Here is a 13,855-nt window from a genome sequence, read left to right as displayed (position 1 = left end):
GCCAGAATTCAGGCCAGGTCGGGCAGGGTTCCTAGCAACGTGGGCACTGGACCTACCTCAGCATGGCCTGGGGAGACTGCCCTCATTCTGAGCCTGGCTAACACAAGGCCCATGAACATCATGCATTGTAAACACTTGTTGCATAATAAGAATAAAGAGAGGACAAGTCTCTTCCCCTCAGGATTTTTATCTACTTGGAGAAACAGTAAACATTTAAAGAGCATGATAATGCAATAACATGCTAGGTGTGGTGGGCATATCTGTAATCCCAGCTCTCAGGAGGCCAAGGCAGGAGGATTGCCTGAGTTCAAGGTTGGCCTGAATTACAGGGTGAGATCCTATTTCCAAAGACAAAAACAAAAACAAAAAACAGGCCCATATAATACAGAGATTAGAACAGGGCAATAAAAGAGAAAGTCTTGTATATTAGAGACAGACTAGTGTAGAAAGTATTGCTAAATATACCTGAAAAGACAGATGTTTAAAAAATGACACATGTGGAATAATCGTTTGTAACTCAGTATATTTCTTAGGTCTCCTGAAAGCCTATTTTTAAGCACTATAAACATGCATGTGGCCTGTAGTTGAAAAAGGAGTTCATTAAGAACATTTTCATTCAGCATTTCAATTCATTTTCTATTTACCAAACAGATAAGTGAAACAGAAAGAAAGAGAAGATGGGAAAGGAGAAAAGAGAGGAGGGGGTTAGGGGAAGGGAGGGGAGGGGGGAGAGAAAAGAAAAATGCACATTTCAGAAAGATCAATTTCGACAACAGGGAAATTTTGCTTCTTTTTTTTTTTTATTGTTTCCCTAAAAGGAGCCTAAACAATGCAAAGACAAGAAAATGTAACCATATTCATATGCTTTTTGTATCATAACCAAAGTGCATGCTTTTGGAACCATTTGTGGGCTTCTAGCCATGGATAAGAATTTTCTAAGCATTTCAGTAGATTCTCCTGAGCAGTTCAGTAGGTTTAACTTCGGTGCTAAAGAATTGAAACAGGGCAAAGTTTAAAATTAGCACGCACATGTTCACACAGCAGTCACCACTACAGCCTCTGAAACCCACAGTCAAGCCACACACAACATTGCCCCTACCTGAAAGGGAGAAGTCTCCTTTATGGGTTTCACTTTCTCTGATTAGAAAGGCGCCCGTCTGGTTTTTTGGATATAACAGTTGATTTTCTGCGTCTGCTCTACTGACTGCTCCAAAGAACCACCTAAAAGAGAGATATGCAAACTTTAATTTATCAGTTAACGTTCATTTCAAAGGCATGAGAATCTTGGCCAAGTCAGAAGCATTCATTATTCTTAGTGAAATTATTACAGATATGAATGGCAGCTCTTGACACCTGAGGTGATTTTTCAGGATGTCAGTAACTATACCAGGATCAATAAAAGTAAATTGCAGAGCAGAAATTTGGCTAATGCCCCACCCCCGCAAAACCCTTTCTTACCCTACACTCTGAGATCTTAAACTCTCCCCTGTCCAAGCCACAGCCCATGAACAGACCTTGCCATGCAAGCTTGCAAGTGTCAGCTCCTAAAATGACCCCTCACTGCTATCAAATTGCCTGAGGCCTCACCTTCTAGGTGTCTGGAGGCAAATATTCCAATTAAAAGATTCACGAAATTCGCATTCAAGGGTGCACATTTAAAAGTGCACTTCTCCAGACACGAATCCCTTTCTTGCCCACTTCCGTTATGGCCCAAACCCACTATCACATGCTATGATTTTGAACATGTAGGAGGAATCTAGTAATGTAATAAAACTTTAACCAGTAGGATGGTTGTATAGAAGTGATATTTCTACCCGGGAAATATATTCTTGGTGCTACCTCTATCTCTCATCTTATCCTTACCCTTCCAGAAATCAGTGATCAACACACTCATGACAAATCCAATCAGCCCAACCAGGAACTAGGGACCCTAATATCAAAGCCACTCTGAAATGTGTAGCAAATGGTAGGGACCGGTGTGACCTAACCTGCAAAATCTGAGAACACCTGCTTTTCACAAATGAGCATGTTCATTAAAGATTTTAGACAAAACACTCATCTTTTCAGACACCATCTTTACAAACACAAGAGAGCAATGGGTTACTGACACTCTGAAATGTAGACACAAAGAAAAAAAATACAGCTAGGAGAGAAGACACAGGCCATCATGTTTCCTCACTGCTTGACAAGTTGTGGGTTTCAGATTGTGAGTGCTAACAACAAAATTAGAGGGAGGCTGTAGAAAATGGATTAGAAAAAAAGAGAGAGATGGTACTGTGAATATTACCTCCGAATGAATAGAGTGTGTTTGTCCATTATTCTCCCAGCTATAAAACTGCAAACTACGTCATGTTAACTACATTCGTCCAGATAATTCAGGTCGTGTTGCAATATGAATAACTAAAAATCTCAGTGGCTTAAGGCAACAGGTGCCTCTTCACTCATATGCGTTTCTCTTATTGGATATATGGAGTTGTACTCTGAATACCCCACTGAGGGCATGGCTATCTTTATGCTTCCATGATGCTAAATCCCAGGGCTTCTATTTAAATTTTCTACTCAGGAGTCATCTTGTTAGTAAATAAGCCACCTGGTCATGCCTAAATGCAGAGAGAGTAGAAAGTGCAATCTATTCCCCAGAAGGCAGAAAATTGGAGACAGGAGCACTACACAATCGTGACTCTACTGGCTCAGTTTCCAAATCCAAACTGATGTCCAGAGAATGTTGTTTGTTCAACTAAAACCATAAAAAGCACAGGAGTGTTCTGAAGTGGAGTTCACCCTGAGTTCACAGAAAAGTAGAAATGCATTTTTATAATCTCAGAAATAAGTCAGAACAGCAAAAGAGCATAATAGACTCAAATATACAAATTAGTAATGACAGGACCGATTACTCAATAAATGATACTAGTACCATTAATAATCCACATGAAAAATATAGATACTGCCTACAGCACATACAAAAATTTTACATAATGGTCTAATGTAAATGACAAATTTTTAAGACTTTCTGAAGACATTGGACTGGGACAAAGAATAAAAAAGAAAATGACATACTGACCTTAAGAAAGAAAAAGATAATATTTCTTACATCACAGTTAAAACTTCTACACCAAAAAGATTACTATGAAATAAAATACAAGCCACAGACTGAAGAAAATGTTTCCTAAATATATTTTTTAAAGTGATAAGTATTTAGATTATATTTTATTGATTTAAAATCAATAAAATACAAAAGCAGAGTAAAATTGGTAAAGGATATAATTAGTTTAGGGAAATGGAAAGCCCATATTAAAAATAAAAAGGACAGGGGGCTGGGGATTTAGCTCAGCAACATAAACACCTGCCTTGCCAGCAGGTGGTCGTGAATTCAATCCCCCTGTACTGATAAAAAAAAAAAAGAAAGAAAAAAGAAAAAGGACAGAAATTCACCTTCTAGCTGTGTTAGTAATTAAATACTGTATTCCCCATAAAACCACAAAGAAACACAAGTTTACACTTTCCCAGGCTGGCCAAAATTTAATACTCTTGCATCATTAGGTATTGGAAAAATGTGAGATGAAACCTCCATGCAATACCAGTGCAGTATAATTTGATGCAAGTTTAGAGGGAAACTCAGGACTATCTAGTAAGGCTGAATGTGTAGGCATTGCTGAAGTCCACTTCCAGACTATTCGCTGTATCGGCTCAAGGAGACACAGAATAAGAAGCATCTCTACAGGATTCCTGAACTCAAAAACTAAAAACAAACGCTGGGAATATAGGCAGGTAGGAGAGCACTTGTTAGCATTAATGAGGTCCTGAGTTTCCTCTCTCTCTCTCTTTGTCTGTCTCTTTCTGTCTCTGTCTCTCTCCCTCTGACTCTCTCTATGTCTCTGTCTCTATCTCTGTCTCTTTCTGTCTCTGTCTCTCTCTGTCTCTCTCTCTCTGTCTATCTCTGTCTCTCTCTCTCTCATGCAAGCATGTAAGAAAAATTCAAACAACCTAAATGTCCAAAATAGGATAATAAACTTGATCATGGATATTACATGAAATAGTATACAGAAATTTTTTAAAATTTCAGGGATAAAAGGAAGTTGAATGATAGATACCTTTGTAATATCATCTGTATAAAGTTTTAAAAACCAATATAAAATTTTATGAATACATGCATGCTTACCGAAAATTAATGGTTAAACTAGCAATTGGAAAAATTTCTTAACACAAATATTCCCAGCAAAATAGTATGGGTGAAATATGCCGATCAAGTCAATGCACTTTTCTGATTCAGACTGCATTAATTATAAATCAACATTAAAATGTTTTATCAAAATATAGAGATACAAACTTTTACATGAATTATAATTTATCTAACAAACTCAATACTTAAAACTGTGATTATATCTCCTATTCTTCATTCTCAAGCACAAACACTGCATTGTATAAGTTTTATGTATGTACATTACAGTTGTACTGTGGACAATTTCTGTACATGATAAGTTTATTGGTGTGGGTACAGTTGTTTTATAAGCCAAGTCACGTCAGTAGTGAGTCTGCAGAAATGATAAAACTGTTACAAATATTAGACTGGATGCGTGAGTTCACATAATACCTGGAATTTTACTTGGATGAGCTCTTCATGATGGGAAGAATACAAATAAAGAATTGTTTTTTTCAATGTAGTGGAATATCACTGCAATCTAATAATGCCATCCCTTGTAGTCAACAATAACATGCCTGTTACAGGTTGCAGTCTTCAGAGCATGTGACACTACAGAGAATAATGGGAAAAACAATAGCCCATTCCACCCTTTGCACATGTGAAAACTCTCCCCTAATTTGAGCTCTGAGCTGCTAGCACGGTCTCATCAGTTCTGCTTTCCAAACGTTCCTGTTTGCCCTATTCCAGAAGGAAATCCCAACTCCATCCCTACCTGACCTCCATCGCCATTTTCCACCCCCTCCCTAGTCTGCACTTCTTGAGGTCAGTAAACAGTGAGTGCTGGCTGGGAGCTAAACCCTGCACAAGATGTCAGCATCACAGGACAGCCATGCACGTTGGCAATCCTCAAAGCATCAGCGTCATGGGGAATATTATTAGAAATGGAAATGCCTGGGCTCTATTCTGAGCATTTCTGTTCTGGAAACAGAAACCCTGGGAGATGAGGTACAGCCATAAAAGTTGCAATAAGACTCCCAGGAAAACTGATGCACACTAAAGTTGGAGAACTACTGAGAAACAGTGAAAAAACTAGAAATATACGCAGTGTACCTAACAATAAGTGAGAGCCTCTCACTTCATTGTGAAAGATGATCTAGGAAAATAACTCCACACAATACACACACATTTATGCATGCCTATATTTTATTAATGTTTAACAAAAATAATCTTAACTAGTAATAACCAAAAGGAAAGGATGCCTTTGATAACCTATATCATGAGAGAAAGAAATGCTTCCATTTGATGAAAACTAAATAGAAAATATTTGACTTGTGTGAAAGGAGACTGAAATCTAAAATGTATTTTGTGAATATCCAGTGTCTATGCACTTATCAAGGTCAGTAGCATTTACATAAAAAGATCTTTAAGGCATTGGATTTTCTTAAAGGAAATTGTAGAAATAAGAATATTACACATCTATCTAGAGCAGGGATGGTGAACCTTCTTAAGAGCTTTCAGGGATGACAGCCCGCTGCAGCACTACTGATCTAGAATGTTCCACCTCTGTCTACCTCCTAAAAGCCAACCCACCACAACTTACCTGAGAGTAGTGACAGCGATTACAAAGGACTTTAGAGTTCATTCTCTATTCTTTGTACTTTGGATTTTTACAATAAGATATAGTTGCAGATATTACTTCAATACAAAAATAAAGAAACCAAAAGAAGCCTTTCAAGGGTCTGCAGGTTATAAAGGTTTTACTAAACAAGTTGGAAGTTAGAACTGAAAACTACAAGAGAAACTCCAAAAAGTTGTAAGACTGGTGACTACGGATGGCAGCGAAGGAGGCGGCCTCTCCAGCGTGACCCCAGGATTTTCAAATCTGAATAACCATAAGCATGCCTGGCGACACTTTATAAAGCAGAGTAAACCAACAGCCAAAAGGAACAGCACAGCACTGGGAAAGTTGCTTACTGTCTCATGATTTGAGTTCCTCATTTGGGAGCAGGAATTATATTAATTACCCATGAGCCTTGTTTTGAGGTTAAGAAAAATGACATCAGTAAAAAGCTTGATGTCCAGGCCCATTCATGCTCAGCCCCTCTCAAGAGACCAATTGAAGGAAGAAATGATAAATTTAGACACGTGGGATTTGAGATCATGATGGGGCATGCATGACTACACGAACGAGGACTTGGTTTCCTAGCTGTGTTTGTATTGAATGTTTGGTTCCAAGTGACCCTTTGTCCTGGTGTTGACTAGGAGGCCACTAGGTGGCAGAACAACACATTACTAATTTGAAAAAACTTACATTCTATGAGGAAAAAGAAAGCAAAGGTAAACCTTAAGAGGATAAAGAACAACAACAAAAATTTATGCAGTTTTACTATCTTGGTTGCTTTTCTCTCATTGCTGAGACAAAATACCTTTTGCCCAATATTAGTTAAGGAAAGGTTTATTTCTTACAGTTCTTGGAGGTTTCAGTCCATACTCAGATGGCTGCAAGGTAAGGGCATGGCTGGGGGGAGGGGGAAGGGGCAGCCGTTCATGGAAGCTGCAAACAGCAAGAGAGAGGCCAGGCCTTTTTCCCCACCCCTACATAGTATTCCAGCTCCACCCTTGGACGAGTGTAGCACTCACAGCCCCAATCGGAGCAATAGACAATGAACCAATCACAGCTGCTATCTATTTTTGGATCACTACAGCCATGATTGCATGAGACTTGGGGGGGCATCTGACATAAACCATGACACTAAGTGTAAAACATTTAAATAATATACATGTCCATCAAATGTTAAAGTATTAGGAAAATCGGTGTTCAGTTAAATGGATTGCTATTTGTACTGCTATTAAAATGTCACTATCTTATCTAATAAAAGTTTAACTGTCTCAGCGATTCACAAAGTAGGCCCCAAGGTCACTCACTTCTGTTTTTGCATTGCATTGCTTTGTTTTGGAATAAAATTTCTGTTCACCTGGAATTTTAGACCCTCTCCCATCTGAAGATTAACCATCCCTTCAATTTTGCCTTCCCTACTTCTGCTCCAGCCAAACTCACACTGCTACCATTAGTTCCCTTGGTAGTTCTTAAAACTTGCAGATTCAGAATCCTGCAACACCATGTAACTACCCTTCCAGTTTGATATGCACCATATACAAACTAGTGCCTAAATTTTAATTCGCTCACTTACTTTAGATTATTATTCCTTGTGTTCACTTGTGGCTGCAGACCTAAGTACACTTATCTCTGGCAGGAAGTATTGTTAATGTGTACTTAGGAGCTATTAAATAGTTGTTGACAAAGCCATTAAAACACAGGCATTTTATATAGTCTTTAAGTTTTTACTGAGAACTGAACTTTCGATCACGCCCGTGTTTTCCTCAGGTGGGAAGCCAAATGATCTTTCTTGCTCACCATATATGGTACCTTTCATAATGCATAAAGCTTCTTCCTTGTGGTTCCCATCAGCAGAGGTGCTGTAATGTTAATTGACCTTGGACCATGAATTCCAAGCTGACTGCTGTCTCTTCTCCCCAAGTGAATATTTGCATAGGAATGCAAAGACCAAAGATGAAATTTCCAGTCCTTCAAAATACAAGCCTATCAGTGCTACACATATGTAAAGAATGTGTGATAAAGGAATGATACAGCTTTCATCCGGGATCCGAGGTAGGGCCACAGAAATCAGGAAGTCTTGGCTTGGGTCACTTGATAAAGCTCACCTTTGCAGTCAGCCTGAAAGGGGAATTTTGAAGGAACTACTCTAGAGAGGAAGTAAAGAAAACTAATGTGTGCTCTCCTCACTGGCTAAGTGACTGTTCCTGAAAGAATCTGGTTATAACCTAAATCCACTTCCCTGAGGCTACTCAGCACAAGTATGCTGTTCCTCACACAGAGTTCACAAAAAGTGCAGACAGGCCTTTAATCTTGAAGCACATTTTTTGTGTAAAAGAAAATGGAAGCCAAGTTTGATTTCTTTCTTAAAGTAAAAAAGGACCATGCATACATCACTGTACTGACAATCGTCAAGCTCAAATAAAAAGGTAAACTGTCATTCACCTGATTTAGTTTTGCACAGTGTTAATGATTACGTTTGTCCCAGAATCTAGAAGGAGCATTTAACTGTTAAATAATTTCTATCTTGGTCATATCTAAAAAAGGCAAATGTGTCTGGCCTTTCAGTGCCTGGGAAAACGCCTTACTTCACAAACCAGCACAAATGTTCCTTCCTATTGTTTCTGTGAATAACCTTTTGAGTAGCAGTGAATTTATTTTTAAGCACATTTGCAGTACACAGTGCTTATGTTCCTTGTGGTGAGTTGGGACATGGACATAGTACATCGGAATTCTTTTCTGCATCCTTTTATTTCCCCTTCTTCGCCCTCCCTCCAATTCTTGATTCTCTTCCCATCTGAGGAAGCTCTATCTCTGTACTTCCCGTTACCTTTTATTTTAGTTTCTCATATAAGAGGAATGACATGATGTTTAAGCTTGGATATGGCTGCCATGAGCCATATCTTTTCATTCCCAGAAGAAAAATAAAAGAAATTTTAAAACTGACTTAATTTTTAAAATGTTAATCCCTTGTGTCAGAATATTACATTGTTATAGGCAGCTGAGCCAGTTAGAAAAATTACAGGCAATCAGACAGGGCTGGGCCTTCAAAGAAGTGGGCACACAAGACCAGATGTCTGATGACCTTGGAGGGGACAGACACCTCTTGCTGTGGGCCAGATCTTAAGACAGAAGGCAAAACAGGTGCAACCACACCCTTAAGTATAATCCTAAGGGATTAAAACCATGTAAAGTCAGGAGTCACCATTTAGGGAAAGAGTCACTGCTCTCTAAGAATGTCCACTTTCTACATGACTCGCTTCCCCATTTGTTTCCAGTTTAATCAATTTTACCTGAGCTATTAATCTTTTATTGGCTGAACATAGCTCTGTCCCACCTCATTCCCCAACTTTAGACCCACCTCACCTCATGATTTTACTCTAAAAATCCTGAGAAAATACAGAATCTTTGGCAACCTACTTGGGACCCCTTATGTCTCTCTCAGACAAAAGCTTTCTTTCTCTCAATAAATGTTTCTGCTCTTAACCTCCGTTGTTCCTAAAATTCATTCTTCGATTTTAGAGAACGCGAACCCCCCTATATCAATATCATGATATAACATTGTGTGAAGAATGTTATATTTACAGACTAATTTAATTTTTGGAAATAGCCTTCAGGCAATAAACAAAACCAAATGATGATTTTGATAAGCAAGTAGGTAGTATGTATACCAACTATTTGGAAGAGGTTAATAATGTCACGCTTTGGATTTAACCACCCATTCTAAATTTCCTGGATACAGGTTTTTCTTACAAAGAAATAAACAGGAGCATCAGTCTTCTTTTTTCACCTACACCAGAGATTACAGTCAATCTATTTCATGACTAGTGTTGCACACACACACACCTCATCAAGGTATACACCAGCAAACCTAAGGGTTTATGTCTAAACTTCAGCTATTGCCTTTCCACGCTAACACTAAGAACAGTGCCATGTCATCGCTTACTCTATGAATGTTTTTATCACAAATAAAATATTGTAAACATCTTGAATGTATCTTTACCTTTTTAATACTTAATATACACTATAGCTTCCATGTGCTTAATATACTGAAATATATCATTAAGCATTAATTTCAAATAATTTCACGTACAAGAAAAGATGAAGAGGTAAATGATGGACATATTACCTTTCCTTTGAGACTTAGTAGTATCCAGGAAGAGATACAAGGTCACTTTAAGTACAAGTCAAAAACAAAGTGCTGAAACAAAAGCAAAAATAAAAACAAAGACTAGCATGGAATTGGAGAACTATCCAGCCAGAGAAATTGTTAGAAGTCTTCTCAAGGGAAATACACTTTGAATAACATTCACAAGGATGAGAAATCCAAAGCAATGAAGGTCCAGTTGTGTGTATGAATGTGTAGAGATCAGCTGCACACCTGTGGACAAACTGGTTTGTTGGATGAGAATAAACAAGAAATGCAAGTATTCAGTGCTTCTGGGTAATTCTACATGAAAATTACTAATCCCAGGAAGAATTCAATCTTTAGCCAAATATGAAAAGTACATTAGTAGGATAAAACACTTCATTTATTGTTTAACAATGAATATTTTAACTTCTGAGCTCATCAGGAAAATGTGAATCATTCTGCAATAAATTGCTTAATGAACAAATTTAAGAGGTGGAAATGTGGAGTGTGAAACCAAGGAAGAGTTCTTCTGCAGGGAAGAACAAAAGGAGAATTATCAGAAGTTTAGAGCTAGCAGGTAATTTTTATGAGACTCCATAGGCAAATTGTATTAATAGGTACATGGATTTTTCTGGGAGAGAATTTATTGTTTCATGAAATTCTCAAGGATGACAGAAAGAAACATCTGCTTCAATAAGGCTAATATTTCCTGCAGAATCACACAAAAAATTGGTGACAAAACCAACACCACAACCTTATTCACCCACTACTTCTAACAAGTGAGCACCCACTACTAAGTATAATTCTGCCTGGAAATAAAGCAGTGCAATAAATGAGACAGAAAATGCTTTCTCTGTGGTAGTCACACACTAATGGAGAAAGATAAATGAAAAGCAGAAAGAATAACTTCATAGCGTGTTTGAAGGTGATAAATGTGAAGGAGGAAAAAAAGCCAAAAGGAGCGGAATGAATGTTTCTCATTACTCTTGGGAGGCAGCAGTAGGTGGCAGGTGGAATTCCAGAGGCTTTTCCATGTGTTCCTAAAGTTGAAAGTGATCTGGAGAAAAAGACAAAGTAGTGAGAAAAAAATGATAGACCTGTTTCGAGCCACAGATGTGTGACATAATAATCCACTCTAGGACCAAGGCTAGCATCCCATTGCTAGCCTGCAGGCTGACATGGATCTGTTAGCGTTTGTTTCTAGTTAAGAAATAAACAATTTTCCTCAACTTTACTCATTTCTATCATTGAGGAAAACGCTAAACCTGCTTTGGGGCTGACTCTTTAGCCAAGGGAAAAGGAGAAATAAGTTTAGGAAATGTTTTATTAAAAATAATTATACAAAGCACATAAATATTTTCAATTACATTAGAATATTTATGGTAGGAATTCTTCAAAAATACCTCAACTTCATATAAAATTCAAAATGATTAAATGGAATTGTCTCACTTTTGGTAAAATGTCTGCTCTCTGATCTTAATCCATATGTAGCACACAAACACAGGCACGTGTGTGCATGTGTGTGTGTGCACACACGTGTGAGTGTCTGCAGAAGCACAGATATGTACTAGTCTCACTCCTGTTCGAGGGTCAGAATGAAGCAATCATCCCAGGGAGCCAACATGTGACACACAGAGTCCACCTAAGGACAGAATGGGCATGCACATTCTTTTAAAAAATAATTTGACTCTGTGCAACCGGATTGTTACCCATCATTGTTCTCATAATAACTACAACTATCAAATCACCATTAATAACTTACAATTGTTTATAGCCCATGTAAATGCTCCTCACTGAACTTCAAAATTGTAGAAGCTGAATGTATTTGCAAAGCAACTTGTTCTTGTGGGGAAAAAAAAAAAAAAAAAAAAAAAACGAGCTGGTGCCAGAAAATACACCTTTTGTTTTTGGTGTCCATAGGTAATTTGTCAGGAAACAAACAGAAGGCTTTGCCATCAAACGGTAGATTTTGCTCAGATCTATTAGTTTCCTGCTTGTTTTTACATGGAGTTAATGGGAAAGGATCTTGCACAAATGTATTCCAGCCTCACTCCAGGGACTGTCCTAAGGAAAGGCAACATGAGAGACACAGTCCTTACCTACGACCCAGGCTCACAGCCTCTACCTATTACCCATGCTGCTCCCCAAGGGTGGAGCCCCTCGGCCACAGCTCCCAAACTCATAGATGTTCCAGGAAGTGTGTGTAATGGCAAATATTTCAAAAAAAACCCTGGGGTGGAGCCCAGAACACTGCAAGTCCAAGGTAAAGAGAGGGACTTTGCAGCAGGTGAGTCAAGGGTCATATTTTGAGCATCACAACCTTGATGATCTTGCAAAGGAAGAATTTTGCCTCTCATCTGGTCCTGGTTCTGGTGGTTTTTCTATAAGCTACCAAAAACTTTGTTCTTTTCTTGTCCATTTGCCCCAGGTTGTCCCACACTGCACCTCACCCTTTGTGTTCTACACATCTAAAACATAAATTAATTCAAATATTGGGTAAAGCTTACAAGAAGCAAACCTTCAATTTTAATCCATAATAGAAAACAAACTTAAACACATACCAGAAATCTCTGTTGAGGGAATTTCCTGCAAATCTTCTATATTGTTTGTCCAGGGCCCCTACCCAGCCTTTTATAACACAATTCTCTGATGCTTTTTTGTGTACAAAGCAGTCTAGTCCTCTACTCGACTCATACTCTAAACTAGTATCTAGGTCCCCTCTATATATATCAATACTCATTAAATTGTTCTGCTTGATAAAAGCCTACTAACTCCAGCTCTTGATTTTCAGTGGCACAAACAGCCCGAGCCTTGAAAATAGAATTTTCTGAGCACATCACACTGTCAGGCAGAACAAGTCTCACACCAATATCCATAAAGAGGGCAGCCGCAGAACTATATATCCTCTTAACGTCTAGAACAAGTCTGCGTTCAGGGGTAAGGGTAAAGGACAGAGATCCTTCCAAGTGGATGTGTGTTTTATATAATGGCAATTTATTAAAATTATAAATTTCTTGAACTAGGCAAACATGCGTGTTCTATCAAAGCCTCTTCATAAGAGGATATATTCTGTGACAGACAATATAAACACAATGTATAAATAACATGGAAGCTATATGCAGATACACATTAGGAAAAATGGAAATATGTCTTCAGGGACTGCCTTACTAATGAGCAAATTGCAACTTAATATGATTTCCTCGAGAAATGAAGTCCTTCTAATGTGCTTTTCAAATTTTGACTTTTTCAGGTAACTTCCCTGAGTTGGGCCATTTTCTTTCATTTTCCTTTCTTTCTTTTTTTTTTTTTTATCGGTACCAGAGATCAAACTCACGACCGCCTGCTTGCAAGGCAGGTGCTTATGCCGCTGAGCTAAAACCCCAGCCCCCGAGTTGGGCTATTTCAAGGGGTGGGGAAACACAGTGACATGCGGAAGGTAGTGAACGCCTGTCCTTTAGAACGCAGGAAATAGAGTTTGAACTCTTAAATATGTCAAATGACCTGCTGTTGGAATGGAGGCACAGGTAGAGACACCTTAAAGTCTGATAGTTATACCCCCTAATGGATATGAGCAACAGATTTCTGAAAAGGTGTCCAACAGCAGATTGCCTACACAAAAGGGCTTTTGTCAGACACAGTCTTTAGGTTGCAACTCAAAGGATTGGTGGTAACAAAGATTAGATATGTCAGGGAAGTTCTCCTTCCCTTCACACCTTTCCTTTAGTTTACTTTGTTTGTGGTTTTTCAATAATTCCTACTTCCTTTCATTGTACTTCCAGGCTCAAGAGAGCTTAGAAAAGGCTATCACTTACCAACCCACCCCTAAAATTCCCAGACCTCGTATAGCACATGATATTAAATATAACATAATACTAAAGGGAATACATGAATGGATGGACAGTTGATTATGTAGGGATGTGTGTCTTACAAAACTAAAAGATGAAATTGACCAAATAATTTCAGATAG

The 13,855-nt window shown here is 38.3% G+C and overlaps 1 protein-coding gene across 1 annotated transcript in view; it reads right to left on the bottom strand.

Moving 5' to 3' along the window:
- The window catches only part of Frk (fyn related Src family tyrosine kinase), a 129,068-nt gene that overhangs the window by 63,135 nt on the left and 52,078 nt on the right, over window positions 1-13,855 (bottom strand). Inside the window, exon 2 of the mRNA XM_003466493.4 lies at window positions 1,100-1,221. Coding sequence (XP_003466541.1) covers window positions 1,100-1,221 — 122 coding nt within the window. The remainder of the gene's footprint in view (window positions 1-1,099; window positions 1,222-13,855) is intronic.

The sequence above is a fragment of the Cavia porcellus genome, unplaced genomic scaffold, assembly GCF_034190915.1.
Source record: "Cavia porcellus strain 051 isolate PalLab524CR breed Dunkin Hartley unplaced genomic scaffold, mCavPor4.1 scaffold_7, whole genome shotgun sequence".
NCBI lineage: Eukaryota > Metazoa > Chordata > Mammalia > Rodentia > Caviidae > Cavia > Cavia porcellus.
This window is presented reverse-complemented; position numbering and strand designations above follow the sequence as displayed.